Source organism: Nyctibius grandis, chromosome 4 (assembly GCF_013368605.1).
Source record: "Nyctibius grandis isolate bNycGra1 chromosome 4, bNycGra1.pri, whole genome shotgun sequence".
Lineage (NCBI taxonomy): Eukaryota > Metazoa > Chordata > Aves > Nyctibiiformes > Nyctibiidae > Nyctibius > Nyctibius grandis.
The window spans coordinates 29,500,909-29,528,600 of NC_090661.1; the positions used below are offsets into that span (position 1 = coordinate 29,500,909).

At 40.9% G+C, this 27,692-nt stretch overlaps 1 protein-coding gene across 1 annotated transcript in view; it reads right to left on the reverse strand.

Annotated features, from left to right (window-relative positions):
• The window catches only part of LTK (leukocyte receptor tyrosine kinase), a 101,738-nt gene that overhangs the window by 40,960 nt on the left and 33,086 nt on the right, over positions 1-27,692 (reverse strand). The window contains exons 2-7 of the mRNA XM_068397354.1: positions 16,570-16,577; positions 14,928-15,041; positions 10,598-10,753; positions 9,720-9,942; positions 2,804-2,943; positions 680-817 (exon numbers count right to left, since the gene is read on the reverse strand). Coding sequence (XP_068253455.1) covers positions 680-817; positions 2,804-2,943; positions 9,720-9,942; positions 10,598-10,753; positions 14,928-15,041; positions 16,570-16,577 — 779 coding nt within the window. The remainder of the gene's footprint in view (positions 1-679; positions 818-2,803; positions 2,944-9,719; positions 9,943-10,597; positions 10,754-14,927; positions 15,042-16,569; positions 16,578-27,692) is intronic.

Here is a 27,692-nt window from a genome sequence, read left to right on the forward strand (position 1 = left end):
ATACTGTGCAAAACTGCAGTTCCACAATCTAAAGAATGGTAAATCACTGCCATATGTTTGTAAAGGCCTTGCTGCATATGAAATTGCAGGCAGCACAAAGTTTTCTGTGTCCACTTAAAGGAAGGCAAATCAACAGATTATTTTAGATCTCTGCCACTGTACTTGCAACAAAGCTAAATGATGCTTCTTAGCACCACATATAATGAGCAAGGGGATTTCTCTGTCATGATGTGCAAGAAGAACTCTGAACTGGGATCCTGAAGGGACAGATTTATGACCGTGTTGGTGGCTGGCACTAGAAAGATGATCAGCACCTTCCACTGAAGGGAGGTTCAGACCTTGGGTCCAGAAGGAATTTCTCACCCAGCTGCAGACATGTAAATAAGGTTTTGCCTTTCTCTGAAGTAGCAGCAACTATGAAAGGTAGGTCATTGAGCTCCTTACTGCAATATTTAAAAAACCCCAAACCAAACAAAACCACCCAAATCCATTTTATCCTATACTAGGTGAATTTTCAAAGAGAATCTTGGTATCCAATTAATGTAAATAGGCTAAATTAATTCAGGAGGCAAAATACTGAATTAATTTAGAGATGGAATCAATTTAACTTATTTTTCATTTTAAATTATTTCTTCTAATGGGATGAAGGTTTCCACGAAGTGCCATGCCACATACTCACCACACCTCACTCCTTCCTGTTCTTTGGCAGGGCAATCACTGATGAATTCACAGACTTGTAGGTGGCTGACACAGCCTCCATGAAGGCAGGGGAAGGTAGAGCCTTTGTCATATATAGAAAGATATGGGTTTTCTTTATCTAAAGGGAAAAAAAGAAGCCCGGAGATGACAGAATGTGTATGACCCTTCACATGTATCAGCCTTCATGTGTAGGACCTCAGAAAGTGTCCTTTGGGTGATAAACGATACTCACCTCTGCTTTTTACCGTGTAAGTTTCTATCCAGCATGAAATTTCTGCAGATCACCTCAGCTCTCATGGAGACCAAATTTATTGCTCCTTTCTCTCTTACGCACTGTCTTCTGCTGTGTTTGTGCTATCTTTAGATAATATAAACTTATTTTTTTTTTATATGAAGCACCATGCCGTTTCCTACCATGGTATGCTCCTCAGTTCAGCACACATTACTGTGCACCTGCCAGGCAGCCTTGGCATGCTGTGTGACACTGCTGCTGGAGGCAGAGATACTCACTTAGCTCCGGTCCTGACAGACACATTGCTATGCCCTATTGAGACTCAGGCTTAACTAACAGTTGTGCTGCTGACACATTTCTGTGCCAGCTCTGTGGCATCCAGCCCATGAAGATAGCTGCTTTCCCAGCAAGTCGGCTCACTGTGCAGGAACTTTATTCATGCACCCTAGCTAGTCTAATCAGCTATTCTCCGGGAGCATTTGGCTGACTGCACAGGTACCCAACAACCAGGCTGAACACAACTTTTAAGTTTGATATTTCCCAAAAGCATGACTCTTAATGCACTCAGCCTGTGCTGTGGATGTGCGTGTGCACAGGTCTGTTATGGACCTGCAGGTTTGTGTAGGTCTCTTCTGGACCTGCTCCCCTTCAGCAGAGCTCTGCCCACAAGTTCCACTGGGACTGCTGCTGCTCTGGAAAAAATGCAAAAGTTAGGGAACCAATTCCAGAAGAAAGAGAAAAGGACACCTCTGCAGCATTCCAGGTACACAGTCTGAAATAGTATTTCTTCATGGTACTGTGTTGTGCTGGGTACGTGCATCAGCTTATTCAGAGACTGAGTGTTTAGCATAGCACTTCAGGATGTATGTATCCCCTCAAAAGTCCATGACTGTCAAAAAACATTACATTAAAAATGTAACATTTGTTAAATTAAAAGATTAATGACTGCAATAAAATTAAATCTCTGATGTGATCAAAACCAGTCTCATGACATAATACGAAACAGCTCTGTGAAACCAGTATTCTCTTTTTACATTTGAAGCTTTTTACATTACATTCCTAGCTATTTCTACAGTGTCTGCAAAACGGATGCAATAGCATTTTGTTAATGCATGAAAACCAGGAAGTGAAGATGATTATGTCTCCAACCTGCAGGCTGCCTGTGCCGACAGGCTCTTGTACTTCCAAGAAGCCTAAATGACATTAGCAAGGTTCTGCACAGCTACTGAGGATCATTTGCACAACATTCACAACAGGGCTGTAAATACCAGGTAAAACTTAGGATTTCTGAGCTGAGCACTCAGTACTCAGAAGAAAATAATTACATTCCAATTATTTTCATTTTAGACAGAAGTTCTCAGCCTGACAGTAGCAAACAGACCCCAAGGAGCACAGATCAATGTTTCATTTCTTTACAGATTTGGAAGATAGAGCTCCAGTATCGAAAAGGTTTTGGTGACACAAGGTAGTATTTTGTTCTTGATTATTTAAGAAAGAAAAATACTAAATGCTAAAATAATCTAGGTGAAGACTTTTTTCCATCCCTGTTGCTGGATGCAGCACAAGCCCTGTTGTTTTCTTGTACAAAGGCCAAGCAAAGCAAAGCTGAAAAGCAGAGAGGATCACTTAAATCAGTTCTATAATTCTGAGCTTCAACCCTGCCTTTGGAGCATGTACACATGCATGCACACACATAAAACACGTGCAAATGTGACCCTTGAGAGGTAAGCACTGCCAGAAATCCCACAGGAGACTCAGCTTTCATTTAAATCCCATCTAACTGACTCCCTGATCATACCCTCAATGGTGAGGATGCTGCTCTCTTTTCTGACTGCATTTGGTTGTTCCAAACCTGACTGTATTGCAACATACCATGAAAACAGTTCCTGAGTTGCAAGGAGCCCACTGCCAGTACTCCAACCTCTTGTGCTCCACAGTTTGAATACAGCAAGGTGATTTTAAAAGGTCTTTCTATTCGGCCAATCTGGGCCATCAGGTATTTCCATTTCATCCTAGAAGACAACAAAGACCTATCAGACATACACACAGTGTACTGGAATCCGTGGAGCCTCTAGCGTAAAGATTCTGCACTGTACCAAATAGAAATAATAGTATCCACATGGGGAATAGATCAATGAATGTAAACTCCAACATAACAAACAGGTGTCAATATAAAACAAGTGGTGTTGAGCCTAACTAGCTCATGTTCATTTATCTTCACTGCAGATCCTATTGCTAATGATGAAAAGATCCAACCATTCCCAATTATTCTTAAGTTAAAATGGGGCTTAAATGATCACCAATTTTGGACAAACACCGCCCCCCCACCCCCCATATGTGCCTTCCACATATATGGTTGTGTTCTGTTTGCTCTTGCAAGTACAGATCAACCAAGCAGCTGCCCAAGTCTCTGGATCTCCTCACCCAAGTCTCTGGATCTCCTCAAGCTAACACTGACATTGTATGTTCTGGAAGTAAATGTCTGGCCCTGAAAGTTTCTTGATTGTGTCAAGTGTGAGAACCGTTTTCTGTGCATTCTCTATCTAATCTCCCAGCTTAACAAGCTAGAGTGCACACATGAAGCAAGGGGAAGAAGAGAAGTGGTGTTCCAGAAAATGCAGACTGCTCTGGCAATTTACATTTCACCACAGAACAAATGCCACAGCCCCTAGACAGCAAAGGTTTCTCAATTGTGCAGAACTTGTGGCAGTTCAGAGAAAGACAGATGGTCCAATACACTCTAATTTTAAAGAGAGTTGTTAGGCATTGAAAGCTAGAGAGAAATACCAAATGGGAATTTTCGAAGTACCTCACTCAGATCAGTCTGATGGAAGCCATGGTATCAGGGAATCATTTAAAAAATCCAGGAGGATTCTTAAAAATCTTTTTATTTTATTTTTATGTTTAAAAACTGTCCTTCTACTTCATGTTAACAAGATAATAAAATACAGTTAAATTTATATGTTATTATTTTGTAAAGGGGTTGTAGCAAGGATAGTGAGAAAGGAATCCTTGCTCTAAGCTCTTTTCTGAAAAGAGTACCAGACAGAGGTAAATTTACCCATATCCTACATGCTGCTGATGTTGCCAGGGACACCCTGGCTGACTGACTCCAAGTCAGTGCCAGTGGCATGATAAGGAGACCAGGCCACAGTGTTAAGATGTGTTGCTCAGGATCTGCTCCTAGTATTACTTTTTCATTTGTGAAATGCCTTAAGCAGCCATGAAGTGATCATCTAGCCCTTGTCCTGCACCAGAAATACATTAGAGGGCAACACCCTGGACAACAGACACATCTCTACTGGACACAATATGAAAATCAAAGACCACCTAATTTGACTTGCAAAAAACCTAAAGCAACTTTATTTTTTTATCACCCTCTCCACTTTTGCTTGCCACTGATTAGTTACCTAACTCATTCTTCCCTCCACAAACCACCTATATACCTTTTTCTGGTGAGAGTTTCTTACTATCCCTTCCATGGCATCCCCCCATCTTCCACTTTCACCATTGTACACAGAAATACCCACAGATACCCTAAACTCATCTGAAGTTGAGCTCCTCTTATCAAGATGACCCTATTTCTCATGTTTCCTGTCCCATCATATCATGTTCAATAGTTCAATGTAATTTAATCCAGCTTCAGAAATGTCCAGCCCTGAATTACAACTGCACCATCCCTACTACCCCACAAAGGAGAACAACTGCTTTACTTTCATTTTGTATTACGGTGCAGCTTCAGGAACGTCCAGCACTTATAAATATATCTTATAAATGTACTTATAAATATATCCCCCCTGCCACACTGTGGCACAACACCCTACACCATTCAGCACTGACCCAGAACTGAGTCACTTCTGCTACATGACACAGCTTTGTTCACTCCATTGCATCCTGTTGGCCACAAAAATCAATGGGCCTTAATCAAATTGGTTCAATGAGCCACTGAAGGTAAGGACAGTCTTTAAATCTTTTGAATTTATCTGTTAAGTGTACTAGACCTTCCAAGCATTGAGACATAGTTCTAGTGCCTCCACTAAGTTACAACCCAACCCACAGTTGAGACATCCCAGTATCAGCAGTGTTATCACACCCCTGAGTGCAGGAACCTGTAGCACACAGCCTCTGACTCACAACCACTATTACACTTAGTGGTATCAACTAAAGAGATTACTGCACCACAGCTGAAAACAATGACTGGTTCAGCTGCTGCACCTCAATCCTACATGGTTTATGAGCCAGACACTCTGGAACTTGCCATTTATAGCCTGGTATATCAAAATAAATGAAAACTGCTGGTGATGTAAGTCAATAAACCAGCCTCTGAAACATCACAACTGAGAAAGACACACTGTCCATTCTGCCATCTCTGCTGGGAGAACTGTGGCATCTGGTAGAAGAGCAAGGCTACTATCTTAAACCACTACTTGTGTGAACTGGCAGCTCTTCTGAGTCAGAGCCCTAAGGTCTCATGAAACATTCTAGTTCTGCACTGAAATCCCTCTAGTACTGAAATTTGACTGCATTTATAACACCACAGCAAAAGCTGGCAAACATCCAGAGACCGCAAAAATGACAAGTAGCTTTGCATCACCCAGAATACTTCTGTGTATGGAGTCTCATTATCATCAAAGTATTCCCCTTCAGAGTAAGCCTTGCACCCAAGATACAACTGCAGCAAGATTTCTAATGCTGTAAATAATTACACCTTCTTTGCTTGGTTCCACTATCCAAACAGGGGCTAGTCAGAGCCAATTTAATTTTCTTAATGGAATCAGGAATGAAGCCCATTGTCAATCTAGCAGAAGATGGATCACTGCAGCAGGCTTCCAGATAAGCCAAGCTTAGCAATACCTCTACTATTGATTTTATGTCAAACCAGATCTCAAGTAACAAGGTAATATTACTTTTCTTCTAAATAGAGATGTTAAAATTGATCTGTGTATATGGAAGGGCTGTCAGAGTCTGATAGAATTTTGAGAAATTTGCATGGATAGAAAGTTTGGAGTTGCAAGAAACCTGATCCTTAAGGCAAGAAAATTAAAGATTCACCCTGCAAACCGATAATTTCAGCTTTTGATTTGTATTTTCAACTTTTGATTTTTATTATCCTCTCAATCTCCTCTGCTGAGCAGAAGTTTTCTTCCCTCTCCTTGCCAATCCTTTCTTTGCCATGCCTTTCCATATCCAACAAAGGTAACTGATCATTAATTTTAAGAAAGACTTAATATTAAGAACAACAATTTCTTCATTAAGAGTGAAAAATTCAAGAAAGCTGAACAGGAAAACTGAAACCTTTTCTGAATTAAGGGGACTCTCCGTGGGTTATCGCACAAAGGTATGTATGCTAAGCTTCCAGGCTCAATCAGTGAATATACAAATTAGAAGCTTTAAATTACTTTTCTACATACAGGAAGTTGTTGCTGGCAAGTCTTCACAAACATCCAGTTCTAGCCATTGGACTTAAAAGGAAATAGATGAGAGAGCAGAACATGTGTCTACCCCTCTTGACTTCACCAAGTGGTTAGAGGGTTCTTATTTGACTCTGTATATTAGTGTTCAAAAATCATAGTCTTATATAACAGCTGGACAGCCTCTCCTTTTCTAGCTGCATTTTTTAAATCAAAATGGCTGTGCTCATTGTTGTCAGTACGTATTAGGCATTTTCTGAGGACGCTTATCAGACCACTCCCTATCAAAGGCTTATGTAGTTGGACACCTAATTTATGAAACCCGAACGACCATACATATTTCTAGATGTTCAGATTAGCTATATGGCAATGTTTCCATGTACAATAGTACAGAAGTTAAATAACTTCTGTGGTCAAAACCAACCTCATTAGTAGAACAGAAGTGTCAAAGATGGTAAGTTTCTACAAGTGTCTCGGAAGCTGGCAGGCCATTTTAGCACCACCACGCCCCCACAAAAAGGGAGAAGACAGAAAAAACTCAGCAATAATTGTTTTGTGAGGCTGGCTAACTGAAAACCCATGTGTGCACATGGCCGTGAACTTTTTGCTTTTTGACCTACCAAGACTATCATGGCCAATGCCTTATATTTCAGAAAGAAAACAACAAAATCAACTTGGCTTATTGACCACAAAAAGGGAAAAGATTATCCCTGCCCCAAGTGATGCTTTTTTATTTTCACTGAAGTGTGAGTACTTAGAGTTGAAAGTAACTAGCTTCTTACTGAAACAGTTTCAGCTGACAACACTAAAATAATTGTGGTCAACAACAAACACAAGCATGTGAAACCATTCAAAACAAAAGCACACAGGACTCAGAAGAATTTTCAGCTGTGACTTTTTCTGGGTCTGCATGGTAGAGAGGGAAAAGGTGGGGTAAGCAAAATAGTAAAAAAGACATCAGATGTGACCTGAACAAACACTGTAACTACTGTGACTTTGCCCTACTTGTTCAGAGAACATGGAATCTGAATGTCCATCTGTTTCTTTGTTCTTTCACTAAGGTTCATGTGTGAAAAAATGAGTGGCAGCTTCAATACTACCAATTCAGTGATAAATCCTAGTAGTTAGGGAGGTGGACAGGACAGCAACTTTCTCTCATGCATGACATATATGTCAGCTTTTGGGAACTGTGTAGCTGATAGATGCTGAAGGAGGTAATACCATCAGGAGAAGATTTCTAGGTCCAGAAAGAGGATGGTTCACTGAAGTGATCTGGTGCAGCTGGAATTTATGATGAAGTATAGCTTGATCCTGGAATTGAGGGGTGACAAAAGGGACTGAAGCAGGATTTTCTAGAGTGCCTGATTATTCAAAAAAGTGCTACCTAGCCTTTTTTTCTATACCTAAGTTTCTACTCTGATCTCAGGACAATCTCTTGGTAGTAATTGTCAATGGTTAAACTATGTACCTACACATAGGCATCTCTCTCAAGGTCATTTTTTCATTGTCTTCTCTTGTTCTGCTCTTAAATTGTGCAGCAGTGTTTGGTTAACACAGAAAAGCTTGTAGAACTCTCTCTCCTTACGGAAAGCCCCTGGAAAGTGGGAATACTTCAGGATGGTCTCTCTCCTTAACAACCAATGTTGTTAAAATCTTAATCATGGAGAGAATGTTCATTCCAGACTACCTAGTAAGAAGCAGTTCATTCACTGTGTTAGAAATAAATTTCGTTCTGCCTGCATGTTCAGATTTTTCTGGAATTGTGCAGAGATTTTAAACAGTTTCCCTGTAATGAGGGGGAAAAGGAAGGGTATTTGACCTAACATGGCTCCTAACTCTGTTTTATCTCTTTTCTATCCCTCCTTTCTATCTTGATTTAAAGCAGGACTCAGTCACCTTCCATCTTTAAAACTGTAATACTAAATCCTCTGCGTTTACCAGTGTTTCATTTCACTCACTAAGAAGTAATACCAGTGTTTATGCCAACTTCCAGTAGAGCTAACTCCATTCTAATAAATCTAAATGCCATCACTTTTAGAGAGATGGTAATCTTAATTTCATGTAGAATTGTTTTGCAGTGCTCAAATAAGCTGTTACACAACATCTATGATCCATTCCAGAGATGCTGCAGTGATTGTGATCAAAGCCTGGTCTGGCTAGCTAGGTATATCAAAAGGGTATTTTATGAGTTTATATGAGGGAATGGAGCTGTGGCTGCAGTTGCAGAGGCTTGTCAAATACTCTAAGTAGCAAGGGCAGTTATAGGTAAAAAAGGACATTAGAAACTGATCCAGAAAATGCAACCAATTCCTTGTGAAACTGGCAAGAAGAAGGGGAAGGAGTAGCCAGGAAGGAAGTGAGCAATAGCTGTAAGCAGGGAAGAGAGAGAGAGGGATCCAAAAGACAATAAATATATTTCTTTACTCAGACTCTGCTATCTTTGGCTGACCAGGAGTCTTGGCTACAGATCTCCATGGCAGCCTGGGGAGTGCCAAGAATTCAAAGAAAACAAGAACTGGGATCTATTGCTTAAGTTCTCCATGGGAGTCAGTCAGGTGATGGAAATAAAAAGCTCTGTTGTGGATCTGACCCAGGTTCTTACAAGGCAGGTTGCAGCAAAAGAAAAACAAGCACATGGAAAATGGCAAAATCAGATGGCATATAGACTTTTCTCCACCTTTTCCTGTTGTGATTCATTCACTTTGCCCATTGCTGGGCTTACTGCATTCTGCTACTGCTTACTACATTCTGCTACACGCAGAAATGAAAAAGTTAAACAATGGGAAGATCAAAGAGAAGAGAACACAGGACAAGATCCAGGGTTGCCGCACTTTCTTTTTTTGTCTTCACCCTCTTCTCACCTCTAGCCTCTGTTTTTCCCCACCCTGAACTCTACAAATGAAGCAAAAGAGGATGCTCCTGAACTTAGCAGGCAGGAGGAGGAAATTACAAAACAGGTAAAATTAACCCTACCTCAAAATGAGAAATGTGACCATTGTAACAACGATAGGACCCCTTGAATACTTAGAGATATCAGTCACATTGCCAAGACAGTCTTTGGACCGAGTACATTTTACAACTATAGTCCTAGCATCAGTGAGAGAGTCAACCACTCTTGACCCTTCCAAATGTGAGGGAAGAAGAGTGAGTCCTAAATAAGTGTGTTCTTTGCAAACGGGACACACAAAACCTGGGTCTGTTACTGACATCCTGCCAGGAAGCTGCACACTTCAGTCCTGACAGCTCTACCTTCATTTTCTCCTGTAACAGCAGCAATGATCTCAAGAAGAGAGAAGATGCTGATAAACAGTGGCCTGGAGGGACTCCACACTACCCTGCAATTCAAAGTCTAAACAGCTGCAAATTAATTGTCTTACCCGGCATCCTCCTCATGGTCAACTCTCAGAGAAATTATTATATTTCTGTTTGTCTCCACATATCTGATTTCAACTGTGAACCTCTGGAGGAGAGGAACAGCATCCTGTGAATATATGGCCAGTTCCAGCAAGCAAGAGTCCAAGCTCCCAGGCAGGATGGGGCTATGCAGGCTGAACTCACATCTGTCTGGGAGCCTACTGGTGTTCAGGAGGAAAATGTGCCCTGTGAGAAGAAAAAGAAAAAAAAAAAAAAAAAAAAAAGAAGAGACACACAGTGTGGATGGAAGAGACATAATAAAAGGAAAACAGATAAGGAGTTTGAAGAAAGGAATCTTAAGAAGAAAGGAGAGGACTATGCATAAAACTCAAAAATAACAGAAAGTAGAGAAAGGAGAATAAAGTAAAAATGAAGGAAATAAGTGAATAAGTGATAGAAGGAATGAGAAGAAACCAAACAAAGCAGAGTGAAGACATGTCCAACAAAACAAAAGCCAAAGACTTTGCAAGTTAGACAGCAGACACGGAGCCAGCCCTGAGTTGTAAAGGATTGAGTTTCCTAAGAAAAATCCAGTCTCTGTAAGCAAAAGTAGCTTATCCTAAATCAGGGAGATACAAAAGGCGTATATAAAGGGGCTGGCTGTATACAGGGTACATACATACACAACTCAGGCAGTACACACACATTATATGGGTCTTAGTGAGTCTTGGGCACTGACAACACACTTAGGAGTGGTGCACCAGAACCAGCATATGGCAATATTTCTAGTGACATGTGCTTGAGGCCTCAGCCTGCTGGCTCCTATTGCTGCCACCCACAGCTGCTACCAGTGCTGGGAGAAAGCAGATGTCCATTTGAGGGGAACTGTAACTCTGCCTACCTTCAACTTCTCCATGGGAGGGACTGTTTTCCAGAAGCAGCTGCTGCCTCTCCTGAGACACCAGGACACCAACTGAAGATAACACCCAGTCCGGTTTTCCAAAATTGTCTGTAGACGTCAACCATAAACAGCTTGAGCCAATGATGCAAGAGATTTCTGTTATGAGAAACAAAAGGTTTCACTGAGGCCTTCCCCACTTCAAGGGGTAGGGGTGATGCGAGCACATGAATGAGCAGACCTACAGTGTATGGGGGCTATCTCTCCCAAGAAATGGAAAAGTTGAAGGGAAAAAAGAAAGTTTGTCTTGTGCACTAACAACAGAGTCTCTCCCAGGGTGGGTGCATGAACATGCCAGAAAGAAAAACCACCCTGTAAATTCTTGGCAGGTGTAAATCAGCATCCTCCCACTGGTATCAACAGTGAAGGTCTAGCCTACATGTACATAAAATCCTGAATGAGAATAATACCTAGGGCAGCAAGGATATTGAAACTGTACGGATTTAGACTTTTGGCAGAGAGGAACAAATGAAACTCTAAGGTCAACCCTCTCTCAGCCACAGAAAGAGCTTGACAGGGTCTCAAGCCCAATAGCCGAGCAATGTAAGTTTTACATATATATATTTTTTTTTAACACTTATGCTTTCCTCCAGCAGGATGGACTCTTAGCAAACTCCAGAGTCCATTAGCAACACTGGGAACACTAGATCATCCTGGCCAGAATTTTTCATAATCAGCATATTATGAACCAGACAAGAAGTAATTCACTGTTCTCTCATCAATCTAATATAAACTCCCTGAAGGGATGTTAGCTACACAAAGCTCTCCCACACAGAGAGGGGCTGAATAGATATGGTACGCTGATATTAACTTGCATGATATTTATTTTCAGTAGTAATAATAATATTACAGTAATAACTGGAGGACCCTCAGGCCATATGAGAAATAATAGGAGACTAAACATTCGTATTTGGGATCCTGATGTTCAGAGGGTATTCAGGTCTTGCAAATGTGAATGTCATAATGTTATTCCTTTGGAAGCTCTAGTCCCGAGGAGGAAAAAAGGCAGGTATAAAGAACAGAATTAAGGTCGGTGGTATAACAGGGATAGGTTGTTGCACAGGCAACACAGGTTGGGGCAGAAATAAAAACATAAGAGCCTCCAGAAGACTGACTATACTTGAACTAAACTTTCAGAAAAAGAAGAAATGGAAACAAGTTTTAAGTGCAACAGCCGAAGCAGACAAATTTTCCTAATTTTTAAAGTTAATTGTAACGACATTTTTATAAAACAGCACCCAGTGTGCAGGGGTAAGAGAAACACAGATGTTACAGAGTTGCACATCACTGTGGCTTGGGACAAGCTGTGAACCCCCACTTGCACACATGTCCTCCCCAGGCCTGTGTGGCTTGCTTGCCGCTGGAGGTTACTGCCTCTCTCAACCTACCAGCTGGGCCAACCACCTGAATATCTTCTCAACCCACCTCATCAAATCCATACAGTTTAGCAAAGATCTACTGCACTGTTCAGCCCATCATTTTTAAATGGAAGCCACAAGCAAGTGAACTGTCAGATTGTGCGTGTGCGTACGCAATACCACCTTCCAGCAGGGCACAGGAAGGAGGACACCAGCCACTCTCCTGGCTCTGCTGGATCTAGGGAACGATGTCTGTGAACAGCTTCAGGCTTTGGTTTGATGATCCAGTAAAATAGCTTTAGGGATCTCAATAGCTCAGAAACTCCATGGCTGTGTGAGACAAAGCAGAGTCTTGATCCAGACCTGCTGTGCTGTTTCAAATTTATTAAAGTTTTACAGGTTAACTCAGTACCCACAGACTTAATGTTAGTAGCAGTAATGTTTTCATTAGGTAAAAATCTAGTTGGTCATAAAACCCAGAAAGCAATTTCTCTCACAACAGCATGACAGTGCAAGAGAGCAAAGTGAGAGCTCAGAAAAGAAAAAATACCCTTTCTTTTTTAAAGAGAGGATTACTTGAAACTAATATTTATGACAGAATCATTTCATTAATTCCTACCAATACCCCTGCTTGCAGTAGCAAGGACTGTACCAATGCAGACTTAATCCTTAGAACTTGCCTCACATAACAAAGCAGTTTGCAGCTCAGATAAGTGAACACAACACTCTCCTTTAAAAGCACCTAATTCCCGTACTCTCTGGGCTATATAAGCCTATCTGTCACAACCTGACGCCTGAGAGGATCTGAATGCCTGGAAGAAGAGTCTGAAACAGATCAGAGCAGTTGTTGACATCTGGTTGCTTTCTGGCAACGGATCACGTGCATTGCATTGTGACGGAAAGATCAATCAACAAGAAGCTGTTGTTTAGCATAAACCGCAGAGCAAAAGAACTGGGTACACTTACGCGGTCACAGTATAAGAGAACACTGAAAGCTACAACCTCTGACACTACTGTGCACAGCCTTACAGATGCTTCACATCCAGCTTTGCCTAACACCTATGAACCTGGAGAGCTTCAAGCGTAGGTCCCCAGAAAGGCAAAATGTGACAGAAATGAAAAGGAAACAAGTAAAATGGAGAGAAAAATATATCTGTATTACTACAATCAGCAAAGGACATATTTTAAGGTGTTACAAAAGCACTCTAAAGAAGCTTAAATTGAAGAAAGCTCATGGACAGTCACAGAGCGTGTCAGAAAGGAGGTTCACACTTTAAAGAATTAGATACCATTTCCAAGATGTTACTATAAGGAACTCCTCTCTGGCAAGTCCAGGTCACCTTGCCACCTTCTGTGAGGAATGTATGTGACTTTTCTAGCATGCACAGGCCTTTCTTTATTGTTTAGCATCTTCACTAACGACCTGGACCAAAGGGACAGAGGGCACCCTCAGCAAGTTCACAGAGGTACACAACAGGGAGGAGCAGCTGACATACCAGATGGCTGTGCTGCCATTCAGAGCAGCCTGGGCAGGTTGGAGATTGGGCTGGTAGGAGCTTCTTGAAGTTCAACAGAAGGAAATGCCAAGTCCTGCACCTGCGGAGGAATAACCCCTGGCATCAGCACATGCTGGGGGCTGACTGGCTGCAAAGCAGCTCTGAAGAAAAGGACTTTGAGGTCCTGGTGGACAACAAGCTATCCATGAACCAGCAATGCACCCTTGTGACAAAGAAGGCCAACAGCCTTCTGTGCTGCATTAGGAAAAGCATTGCCAGCAGATTGAGAGAGGTGATCCTTCCTCTCTACTCAGCACCGGTGAGACCACCTCTGGGGTACTGTGCCCAGCTCTGGGCTCCCCCATACAAGAAAGATATGGACTTACTGAAACAAGTCCAGCATAGGTCCACAAAAATGACTGAGGGACTGGAGCATCTTTCATAAGAGGAGAGGCTGATGGAACTGGGACTGTTCAGCCTGTAGAAGAGAAGACTCAAGGGGGTTTTATCAATATGTACAAGCAGTTGATGGGAGGCAATGAAGAGGAAGCCAGACATTTCTCAGTAGTGTCCACTGACAGAACAAGAGGCAATGGGCACAAATTTAAAAAAATAGGAAATCCAATCTGAACACAAGAAAACATTTTTTTACCATTCAGAGTGGTCAAACACTGGAACAGGTTGCCCAGAGAAGTTGTGCAGTCTCCATTTGTGGAGATACTCAAAAGCCATCTGGACATGGTCATGGGCAACTGGCTCTAGCTGACTCTACTTGAGCTGAGGGGGGTTGAACTAGATGATCTCAAGGGGTCCCTTCCAACCTCAACCATTCTGTGATTATTTCACTAAATGAAAAGGCATCACTTCAATTTCCAAGTTTCCACACCACTGATAGCAACTGGTTCATTTCTCTTAGAGACTTATAGTGTTTGCTACATCTATCCTGGCACCACAGTAAGACCAAATTCCTCCTACCTATCTCACAAGCATTTTGTCCAGCTCACTGGGCTTTTACAGTGCCTAAAAAAGCCTAAAAAAGAAAATTCCAGTTGAAAAAGTCTTCATTTGGTATCAAGAAAGGTAGTTTGTTCTATAGTTGCTGGAAAGCAGCTCCACTAATTAGCTTTTATTTCAAGAACTCCCAAACCCAAAACTGGTGGAAAAGATTATCCTTTTTCTTTTTTTTTTTTCCCCCTTTTTTCTTTTCTTATTTTCTGTGTTTTGTTTTTGGGGTTTTTATTAGGAAGTAAGGGATTCCCTTAAGGTTACACTGGCCTTTCTGAGGCATTGCTCCATTTCCAGTCAGAAAGCCAGTGACACAGCTTTCTGGTAAAGGGTCCTTGTGACTGCCAGCATCTGTCTTGCACCTAAATTCTGAAGTAGAAATAAGGAGGATGTAAGGAAGAGGACTTGTAGTACCTGGTTTAGAAGGCTCATCCAGTGACACCATCCTGTTTTTTATCAGGGAGAGCTTCTGAGGTGGATTTGACGAAGAAGAGTTTTCGTCATGTGATCCAGAACAGGAGACAACAACTACAACAAAGCAAAAAAACAGCGGAAGAGTTTGGTGTTTCTACACAAAACCATGCTCTGATATTGTTAAACATGAACATATATTCAACAAAGCCCTGTTATATTACACCCACCCTCATTACAGTGTACTGCTGGAGCTCTGTCCCGATGATGTTTCAAAACAGCCCTACCACTTCCCAGAAATACAACTACAACGAAATACTTCACTTACTAATGTGTTCTTTACTACTTTTTGTCCACTCCCATTTTTACACTATATGACCTCTAAAGAGACACCGTATATTCCAGTAGTGCCCATGTTGCAGTAACAGTACATATAGCTTCCTGCCAACAACTACACCTCTAAAGCACTGATGTTGTACGGGGCTCTGAGCAACCTGATCTAGTGAAAGATGTCCTTGCCCATGGCAGGGGGACTAGACTAGATGATCTTTAAAGATCCCTTCTGACCCAAACCATTCTATGATTCTATGATTAGAAGAAGTGTTCAGCTGTAAAATACATTAGCTATACAATACAGGACATGGATTTATCAGCAATCTTACGGGAGGACCTGCATGAGTGCTCTCATCTTCACCACACAAGAACAATGCCCCATCTGAAACTAACGCTAATGAAACCTTTGCATCACTGCACACATCCAGAGAACAGATTTCTTTCTTACTGCCAGGCACGAAGCATGGATTTTCAAAGGAATCATGTTACTTTCTTGTATCCGATATCTAGTAATACATACTCTCTCCAATACCCTTCTTACTAATCTGCCTGCACTGCTCTATCGCAGCAATCTCTTCATCATATATCTATAAAAATCTTAATTGGTAGCTATGACGTGGTCATAATTATGACACCAATATGCACACATTTGAGCATTTTTACTCAGATCAAATCTTACGAGTCCTGATGTAAAGTTTGGTTGTGCTGGAAAAGACAAATATCTCAGAAGATATAAAAGGCCACAGAAATTATTTTCTACTTCACTAATGTGAATATTAAATCCAGCACGCTAAGATTAGCTGGCTTTAAATTGAGGTGTTCTTCTGGATCAAATTTTTTGTTATTCAAAGTAAAACAAATTTACCAAAATTATTATTCATTGTAGTACTTTTGACAATTAAATATTCAATATTTTCTGACTTCTATTTGGAACAACTCATACCAACAATGGCTTTTTTATTTCTTTAGCCTGTGCACATGAAAATACAGAAGTCCCAAACTAAGCAGGCAGTAATCTTTATTTAAGATTTTCCCTGGTCTTTTCTTTTCTAGGAATCATAAACAAGTTGACCAAAACAAATATATTCGTTTTCAAAAGGTATTCAAAGACAAAGAGATGAAAATTAGTTGCTTTCAAACCACAGCCAGTGGGTTGTGAATTCAGCCATACGCAAATGTGAAATCACGTCAGCGGACACAGGAATCCTATTCACATGAATTGCAGTTGAGACAAAGATGTATATACATGACATTGATAACAGCTAAGGTATTCTCAACAGAACTAATTTGAACAGTAATATTGAAAACATACAGAAGGATCTAGAAAAAGAAAAACAAGAAAATCCCCAAACTTGAATATATGTTCAACTTTTTCAAACTTACAACTGCTTTTAGTTTTTCAGCAGTATCTGGTCTGATTTTGGGGATTGGTCTGATTGGTCTGATTGGGGACAGACCTGTTGGAGAGCAGCGGAGGGGAAAGGGACCTGGGGGTCCTAGTGGACAACAGGATGACCATGAGCCACCAATGTGCCCTTGTGGCCAGGAAGGCCAATGGCATCCTGGGGTGTATTAGAAGGGGTGTGGTTAGCAGGTCAAGAGAGGTTCTCCTCCCCCTCTACTCTGCCCTGGTGAGGCCGCATCTGGAATATTGTGTCCAGTTCTGGGCCTCTCAGTTCAAGAAGGACAGGGAACTGCTAGAGAGAGTCCAGCGCAGAGCCACGAAGATGATTAAGGGGGTGCAACATCTCCCTTATGAGGAGAGGCTGAGGGAGCTGGGTCTCTTTAGCTTAGAGAAGAGGAGACTAAGGGGTGACCTCATTAATGTTTATAAATATGTAAAGGGCAAGTGTCATGAGGATGGAGCCAGGCTCTTCTCAGTGACATCCCTTGACAGGACAAGGGGCAATGGGTGCAAGCTGGAACACAGGAGGTTCCACATAAATATGAGGAAAAACTTCTTTACGGTGAGGGTGACTGAACACTGGAACAGGCTGCCCAGAGAGGTTGTGGAGTCTCCTTCTCCGGAGACATTCAAAACCCGCCTGGACGCGTTCCTGTGTGATATGATCTAGGTAATCCTGCTCTGTCAGGGGGATTGGACTAGATGATCTTTCACATTCTGTGATTCTGTGATTTTAAACTGCTAAAATGATTTTCATTTTAATATATATAACAACGTGCATCACACAGTGAGTAAAATGCTTCATAGCATGAGAATGCTGTATTTCTCCATGTTTTATTATAGTACTAAAGACAGCCATCAGTCTTCATGGGGTTCCAAGGAAAGGATAACTTTAGAACAGAATAGCATCATACTGCAGCACACACATGCTGTACTGATGACAGAACTGTGGTCTCCACAGACCAGTTGTCAAACACTACATTTTTCCTACCTCTGTGTTCAAATATGTAGGGACATTAATGTTTGAAAAGCTGATTCCGTGCTGTATATAAGACACTGACACTGGTCTGCTAAGTAAGGTATCTTCAATAATGGGATGAAATCCTCCAAAAGAATGTGAATCCTTGTTTAGCCAGTCTTATGAAAGGCTTGGCTTTCTTGGCTTGCCTTATGAAAAACAATGCAGGAATATCTTCCTAAAACTGTCAAAAAAATCCATGCTAAAAATCAATCACATATTGCAAACAAATCTATTTCACTATATTTAAAGAAATTCTGCCGTGGAAAGAGATCAAGACCTTTTGACAACTTGAGTCTGCTTTTCCCAACTTACGTTCTGTGTCTGTTGAGATGTTCAGTTCTGTATCTCCCAATCTTTGTTAAGCACTGCTGTAGCTTCAGTATTTACTTCCCTCAGGGCTTTCTGTAAAGTCTGTTCCACCCACTCCTCACATGCTCCAAGCTGCTCATGTATTTTGGAAATAGCCTGAATATCATGGGACCCACAAAACACAGTACAGTCACGACAGAAGTTCTGCTAGAGGTGTTCCTCCTGATAAAACTAAAACTTAATCAAAATATTTGACTTGCACTCCCCCCTCCTCAGTTACATAAACACCTTTGGGATTTTCCTTGTCTTTCCCATTAGCAAACACAAGTTCCAGTGGCAGACTACCATGAACAGAGGCCTAAGCTACTTGAAACATGGATTTACTGCTTTAGTGTGAAAAAAATATCCATTGCCATTGGTGATGGCTGAGACAGACAGGGTACAAAAGTTTTTGTACCGTTGAGATAAGTGTCTATGAAGTTTGCTGGTCTGGTATTAAGATATATTAAAACTTAACAACTGCTTTGTCACAAAGACTACTGCATGAAACTTGGTCTGCTAATTACATTATCCACTGTGCAGACTGTCAGGAACATCCTAATCAATTTTGGCAAAAAGCCAAAAGGGTTCATTCAAATGCCTGGTAACAACCCTACTCACCTACACTGGGAAGGTGCCACTTACTGAACTGGGCATATGAGAGGAAGGAAAGGCAGTCATTACAGCTGAGTTCACCGAGAGACAAAATATATTTGGACAGAAGACCCTAGACCCAGTGATAGGCAAGGTATTTATTAATATGCACCCACAGAAATATACCCCCATTCTTTTATTTCCTCATAGCAAAGAATTTCTGGCTATGACTGAGCAGACGAGGACTCACTATGCTGAATCCATGCACGAGATCTGGATAGTGGTTTTGTAACACTCCAGTCCAGCCTACACTCTTACTTTACATCTCAATTATTTTTCTCTCTCACTCATTCAACCTCTGTGATTGAACTGAAAATCTAGTGTACACAGTCACTGAAAGAAACTCTTCTTCACTTTCTTCTGAAACTGGAAACTCCAGAGATTATTCCAATAACCCCACATCATATCTTCTCATACATGCTTGCATGCAATTCTTGTATGACATGAATTTCAGCGTTAAACAAATAATAGACTATCTCTTATTAACTACAAGGTTTCTCTGTCTTGATCAGCAAAAGGCAATGATTTAAATGAAAAGAAATAAAAGATGGAGAAAGGAGATCCATGATTTTAAGCTAGGTCTGCCATTAAGGAACATAAAATGATCAGGAAGAAACAGTAAATGTAACAATATTCAACTGTCAAAGCAAAATAAGGGATCTTTTAACATCACAGCACAAATTAATCGTTTTTTGTGTAATTGAACACAGTAAAATCAGAAGCCTCCAGCACTCAGAAGGTAATTCCATTTCTTTCAGTATCTTACAGGAAAAAGCATTCAGACACCTGCAGGGCTGAAATTTTTCCTGAATCCTGATGTAAATTTGCAGCAGATAAGAAAATTACAGAAAATACTTATAGAACTCATGATGGGAAATCAATTCCAGGTCAGCCAAGACATCTTCCTGCCAAACCAGGAATTTCCTTTAGAGCATTTTCTAGTGCTTTTCCCCACCTAATATCAAAATAGCAACTCAGTGTTTCTCACTGCTTCTTTGAGAAGATAATGTACAGACTAATAGATCTGACTGTCAGGAAGTCAGACTAGACAAAAAGAAGACTCTTTGTCTGCTACCTATCTTAGTATTTTTCAATTACTCCTAAACCTCCACTTTCAGCTCAATAAATATTCTCTCTCCTTCATGAGTATTTACAGCTTTAAGTTATTAACCTTTCACCTTGAAAATGTCACTGCGATCTCCTGCTACTTGCTATTAAACTCTTCTATTCTTTGCTCATTAGTTGGTTGGTCCCCATGTCCTTCGCTTACTTAGTCATACTTTTTGTACTCTGTCCAGATAGATTGCAGGTAATGGTCAAAATGGGAGCAACATTACAAAATGCAGTTTTGCCAAAGCTTAGGTGATACTTTAGGATCTTCTTAGAGCCCTCTCCAGTTTTTCAGGGTACTTGCTGAAAGGCAGACATCAGCGTACACTGATGGCATGCTATGCAGAATGGCCATTCTGCTCCTTCCTGACATCTCCCTATTTATCCATGCAACAATCTCATCAGTCATTTGGGCCAAAATCAATCCACTATGACATCAAGCCTCTCTCTGGCGTATTTCCTTCCAGAACAGGTATTCCCACACTCCATATTGATACTATTTCCCTTTGAGATACCTGGTTTTATTGCATTGGTGAGTTGAACTCTGCCGTATTTTTTCCTGTCTTATTCTTCATGTTATCAGCAGATCATCAGTACAGTTTTTATGGTGTCTTCTGACTTACTGCTAAAACTGCTAACAGCACACAGCCCAGAACTTACCCTTACAGGAAACTTACAGGCAGAGTTAATCGACAATGATTCTTATTTATACTTTTATTTTAAACCTACATGTGACATAGTGATTTGTACCAGCCCAGGCATACACTAAAGTACATATCAAGAGTTACCAATCTAAGTATGTGACTGAAGTCAGAATGTCCTACATCCACACTATGACTTTTGTCAAACTTGTAAACTCATTTATAAAAATGACACTACAACAAGAAGTCCTTTCAAATAAGCCCTTTAGATTGATATGTAATTATAAATCCTTTTCTAGTTCTTTGATCCTATATCAAGTATTCTGATATTTTTACTCAGACTGATATTAAGGGAGCAATCTTTCTATTACCAAGTAGTCTTATTCACAAGAGTAGAGAGTGTATCAGCATATGTAATTAAATACAGCCATCCAGTATATTCCATTTACCCTTTTTAAATATTAATGCAATGTTAACTTTCTTCCAGGTCTCCAGAATTTCTTCAGTATCCCAACACTTACTGAGAAATTCAACACGAATGTCTTTTAAAGCTCCTTAGCAAGTTCTTTCAAAGTTCTTGAACACAAGCTGTCTTGACCAGTTGTTTTACAAACCAGGCATTTTAATATCTGCTTTTTCACAACATCTTTATGTTGTTATGAAAAATACTGCACTATTTCTATGTGACACTGAAGCATCAATTGTTGGGTTTTTTTTTCCTAGAAGAGAAATATTTATTGAACTCTTTCTTTTTGTCTCTGTTATTGACAAACCTACCCCACACATCTATGACAGATTCATACAATTGCTAAGATGTTTTTGCTACTAATGCACTTGGAAAACTTCCTTAGACTTCCTAACTCGCCTGCTGGTTTCTTCTTAATTTCTTTTGCTTTCTTCATCTATTGCTAAACTTTTGACTTTTCAACTTCATTTTACTGCAAGCAATATACTTTTTTCCTTATTTGTTATACCAGCATAGCTATATGCTTGTGCTTGGCTGGTATAGCACAGCTATAGGTTTGTGGCTTTCTAGCCATTTACACAAACAACCCAATTATTAGCTGCATTTTCTGTCCACAGCTTTTCTTTCAACTGAGTTAATGTGAAATTGTTTTAAACTTTGGGAGATTTACCTCTTCTGGACATACCAAGATATAGCACTTCAGATGTTATTTAAACACTAAAATCCATTTATTTGAATATCTAGGCTGAAGTACATATCAGACCACTTCAGATTTTACTCTGTTTCAAAGTGTGTATTCAAGCCACAATCACTTCCACTTGTAAAACATCCGGGTTTAGTTCTGAGCTCAGTTCTTACCTCAATTCTTTATTTGCTGAGAATAACTCTAAGACAATATCCTAATATGTGATATGATAATTTGCATTCAGATATTGTCATCTACTCAACATTTGCAAAGATGCTCTCATACCGGCAGAATGAAACCTCCAATATGCCACTTGTATTGAAGGCTTCACATGCACACGAAAAGCTTCTTTCCTCCCCTTACACACAACGGGCTAGTTCATATTTAATCCAGGTCTTCAGTTGTATTTGACAGCCTATAGCAGTCATCAAGCACATCAAGGTTTCTTTATTTTAGGTATTAATTGATCTTTTGGCCTTCAAGATCATTTCATTCAATGGCTGGGGAAGAGGAAATGCCATTTTTGCCATTTTATGCTGTTCCCAATCTACTTCTGTCCTTTGATTCCAATCACATTCCCTCCCAGTCTGAGAAACTCCAGTTTATCAGCATTTAGGTTTAGAAATTAGTAATTCCATTCCATTGCCACTTGTTTATTAGCCAGCCTCATCATGTTGGCAGTAGGCAATTAAAGAACTCCTCTTTCAGTCCTTGGTGCCTTGATTAATTTTATCTCAACACCTTGACTCTCTGCTAAACAAGTGATTTTTATTCCTCACTTGTCTATCATTTCCCTTGGTTGCTAATTTAACACTATCCGAACAAGTCAGGCCTACCAAGCCTAGAAGGTTGCTTCCCCTCCAGTGAGCTGGAGGCCAGTCAAACCATACAGCCTCTTTTCCCCAGAGAATATAGACATGCATTTCATAGACCCAAGTGTTATACAACATACCTGGCTACCAGAATACTTACAGACTTTTTTCTTGTTAACCATCTGTGTTGTTTTATGTGCAGGACACGAATGCATCTAAGAACGTACTTTGTACATCCTTTTTTGGCACCATTAGAAGATTTCTAAAAATTAGTTACATTCTGTGAAACTAAAACCAGTCATTTATGCTAGTATGGACTATTCTTGGTAGCTCCTTGCTTATTTACTTCAGAACCTACTCAGCTGTTGCAATCCTATCTGGTACCCCATCCACAAGAGACAGAATGCCACCTCCTTGCCCACCTGCTGACAAGAATCTTCCTTGAAGGGTGGTAAGTGCATCAGTCTGAAGAGCTTTTCACAACCAGGCACTGAGCAACTCCCTGTTATAATATTCACTTGGATTGCCAAAGATCATCTGCAGTTTCCATGACATACAGAATGACCAGACATTTACAGTTGTACAAAATTCCTATAGTCCTCTTTCCCACTGCTCACAGCATGCCTGCTTCCTGGTCGCCACCAGTTACACAAAATGCTTTCTCTCTTATTTCCTCGCTCTCGAGGCGAGTTCCTTCGCTGGACAGTGATGTTTCCTGAATCATGTTGTCCAACCACTCTTTATCCTCTCCAATGCTTTGTAGAGTGTGTACCCATCCTTCCAAGCCTCAAATCCTTGTTTCTAATAAAATTACTACACTGCACTTAAAAAACAAAGACTATTTAAGCTCCAGCACCAAATACAGTACACTGCAGGTTTCCACCACTGTGCTACAGCTATTAGACAGAACTTACCCAGAAACAGTTTTGCCCATGCCATCTACATTTTTCTCATGAAATTTACCTATTAGATAAGATGCAAGATGGAATTCTTGGGTCCTCCTCTTGATAGTACTTCCCTAACTTGGCATATTGCCTTTGAATAGCAACTTGCTAATTATGATTTTTATTTAGTTTTTAGTGTACATGCTCATCTACTGAAATAGATGTGAATGACTACTTTAATTACAGTCAAGAAATAGCATGCAAAAAACACTTCTTGAAATCTAAAAATACGCCATCTACTGCATCCTCCTAATCTACTAATTGTGTGGTGTATATATGTGCATACTCATGTGTGCACTTATTATCACATTAACTTAGAAAGATTTCTCTTTTTATAGCACAGCTGCTCATTACTCATATGTCTGTTTTTATAATACTAACTGCTTATTACTCACAGATAATAAGGGCTAGGTCTTGCATTTTGTCTTACCTCTATTAAAGCTGCCAGGAATCAATCATATGCTACCCAACTGTCTGAAGGCTTTCCAAGGACATTTGAGGTGCCCTGTTTGGGAGAGCTCCATTCTGCTCTCCTCCTTATTTTCTCTTCTCTGTTCAGGCTGCAGTGATTGCTAGCACAAGAGGCACCTACTCCCATTCTGCTAGCTGTGTATAGACACCATACTGACAGCTAACACAGGTTGTACCAATGTTGGTTCTGAATAAGAGTGATTTGTCCATATGACCTAAAGCTTCACTGAAAATCAACTTCTGGTTTTCTTGGTAGAATTTCAGTGGTCTGAGCTACAGCCTTGCATCTGAAAGTTGGCTGTTCCTAGGGTGATGGCATGTAAAAAATACGTTTGCTGCTTGTATCACATCTGTGTCTGAGACAGCAGAATTCCAAATACTGAACTCTTAATTTGGTACCTTTTCTTCCCTTGCTCCTCCGTACACATTAATGGGGAAAGAAACATTTAAAATAAGTTAAGAGAGGCATAACTGTGGTTTTCTCACAGGAAATATGGACCTTCTTGGGATTTTAAAAATTGACCAAAACAGAAGTGGAAAAAAAGAAAAAAAAAAGAAAAAAATATCAGAACTGTTCAATGAACCAAAAAGTAAAAAAAAAAATTTTTGATTCTTGAAACCTTGTATTCCCTTTTCAAATATTAAAACACTTTTTCATTTTTTCTGCAATAAATCCACCATCCATTCTTAAGGAAAATTTCTTTTCTCATTGGTTAAATTTTTTAAGTTAACCTTTCAATATTTTCAGTCTGGTTTACAGTTGGGCCACACAAATGGTTACACTGTCAAAAACAGGAGGATGACAAGCTTGGGGGAGAGGAAGGATGCAAGCCTTTCAAGCTGGCTTTGCCATTAGAGGAAAGGGATGTGAAATTGCACCCTAAGGTACCTGTTCTAAAACAAACTGTCAAAGAACCATCATTACAGAGGGAGCATAGCATATACATTAGAGGTGTAACTCTGAGATGAATAAAATTAAGGGGCATGTGACCAACTCTTAAGAGAGGTTTTCAAGCAGCTCCAAAGCAGAATCAAGAAGGAATACATGATGTCTTCACCAGCAAGTGCTCTAGCCACACCGCCCAAGTGACAGAAGGCAAAGGCACAGACTGGAAGAATAAAGAACCGCCCACTGTAGGAGAAGATCAGGTTCAAGACCATCTAAGGAACCTGAAGGTGTGCAAGTCAATAGGACCTGATGAGGTGCATCCACAGGTCCTGAGGGAACTGTCAGATGAAATTGCTAAGCCGCTCTCTGTCATTTTTGAGAAGTTATTACAGCCCAGTGAAGTCCTCACTGACTGGAAAAAGTGAAACATAACCCCCATTTTTAAAAAGGGAAAAAAGGAAGACCCTGGGAACTACAGGCCAGTCAGTCTCACCTTTGTACCCAGCAAGATCATGGAGCAGATCCTCCTGGAAACTATGCTAATATGAAGAAAATTAACTCTATCCCAGCCAAAACCAGCACACCAAAATAAGGAGGTGATTGGTGACAGCCAACATGGCTTCACTAAGGGCAAATCATGCCTGACAAATTTGGTGGCCTTCTACAATGGGGTTACAGTGTCGGTGGATAAGGGAAGAGCAACTGATGTCATCCACCTGGACTTGTGCAAAGCATTTGACACTGTCCTGCATGACATCCTTGTCTCTAAATTAGGGAGACATGAATTTGACGGATGGACCACTCGGTGGATAAGGAATTAGCTGAATGGTTGCACTCAGAGCTGTGGTCAACAGCTCAACGTCCAAGCGGAGACCACTGATGAGTGGTGTTCCTCAGGGATTGGTATTGGGACCGGCGCTGTTTAATATCTTTGCTGGCACAATGAACAGTGAGATTGAGTGCGCCCTCAGCAAGTTTGCCAATGACACCAAGCTGGGAGGTGTGGTCGACACACTGGAGGGAAGGGATGCCATCCAGAGGGACCTTGACAGTCTTGAGAGCTGGGCCTGTGTGAACCGCATGAAGTTTAACAAGGCCAAGTGCAAGGTCCTGCATGTGCGTTGGGGCAATCTCAAGGACAAATATAGGCTGGGCGGAGAATGGATTGAGAGCAGCCTTAGGGGTAATGGTTGATGAGAACCTTAACATGAGTTGGCAATGTGCGCTTGCAGGCCAGAAGGCCAATCGTATCCTGGGCTGCATCAAAAAAAGCGTGGCCAGCAGGTTGAGGGAGGTGATTCTGCCCTTCTACTTTGCTCTCGTGAGACCCCACCTGGAGTACTGTGTCCAGCTCTGGGGGTGCAACATAAGAAGGACATAGAGCTGTTGGAGCGAGTCCAGAGGAGGGTCACGAAGATGATCAGAGGGCTGGAAAACCTCTCCTATGAAGACAGGCTGAGAGAGTTGGGGCTGTTCAGCCCGGAGAAGAGAAGGCTCCGGGGAGACCTTATCGCAGCCTTCCAGAACCTGAAGGGGGCCTACAGGAAAGCAGGAGAGGGACTTTTTACAAGGGCATATAGTTATAGGACGAGGGGTAACAGTTTTAAACTGAAAGAGGGTAGATTTAGATTAGCTATTAGGAAGAAATTCTTGACTGTGAGGGTGGTGAGACACTGGAACAGGTTGCCCAGAGAAGTTGTGGATGCCCCCTCCCTGGCAGTGTTCAAGGCCAGGTTGGATGAGGCTTTGAGCAACCTGGTCTAGTGGAAGGTGTTCTTGCCCATGGCTGGGGGGTTGAAAATAGATGATCTTTAAGGTCTCTTCCAACCCAACCCATTCTATGATTCCATGATGGAAATATATTTTGCCTTCCAAGGGAACAGCACTTCAAAACTGTTGTGCTCTTGTGCATAAATTAAGAGGAAGAAATAGAATTGTTTTATTCCTTCAGAACAGCACTCATTATAGGGTTTTTGAATTGCAGCTTAAAAGGAGATATGTATATGTGAATTCACACATATAGATGTGACGGGCATAATTAGTCACGAGAGACGGTGAAGGATACAAAGCTTGTAGATGCAGAAATAGTTAGAAAGCAGAAGAGAAGGGCTCCCTCAAACGACTAGCCGCAGCCTCACTCTCTGCTGATGACAAAAAACTGCTTAGCAGTGGCTATTTTCTCATGGCATGCTTTTATATGAAAATGCCAGTTGCATTACTTAATGGGAAATACTAATCACAGAATCAATCAGGTTGGAAGAGACCTCTGGGATCATCGAGTCCAACCATTGCCCTGACACCACCATGTCAACTAGACCATGGCACTAAGTGCCATGTCTAGTCTTTTCTTAAACACACCCAGAGATGGTGACTCCACCACCTCCCTGGGCAGCCCGTTCCAATGTCTAATGACCCTTTCTGAGAAGAAATTCTTCCTAATGTCCAACCTGAACCTCCCCTGGCGGTGAATATCTTCCAATATTCATGAGGAAACTATTATAGCATTTTGTTAAGGTTGAAATGTGTCTCCTTTCCTCTGTAATCATCTCGGAGTTCAGAGTTTGTAACATTAATGCAGCAAAATGGTGTAATACCTAGCTGAAGTAAAATATTTTAATGCTTTCAGAACAGACTTTGCCATATTGAATGACTCATTTTGATGAAGTCATAAATTTGGAACAATTTGTTTTGTGAAAAATATTAAGATTTTGAGTCTTCATCATGATTAGAAATGAAACAAGATTTCCAAAATCAGTTTCCCATGAGAGAGAATATTTAGTTTTCTACAAACTCATATGCTAAGATGCCAAAAAAACCCTCTGTGAACTGCCCAGAGTGACCAATAAAATTAGGCTAAAGAGAAATGGGAGACATAATTGCTAGACAGCTGCCCTCTTGGGGATGTTCATCTACCAGCTTCTGGATGCCTCTGCATTTTGTGGCCTGTTGCAGGAGTTCTGTGTCCCTGCCTTTCAGCTTCCATGACATG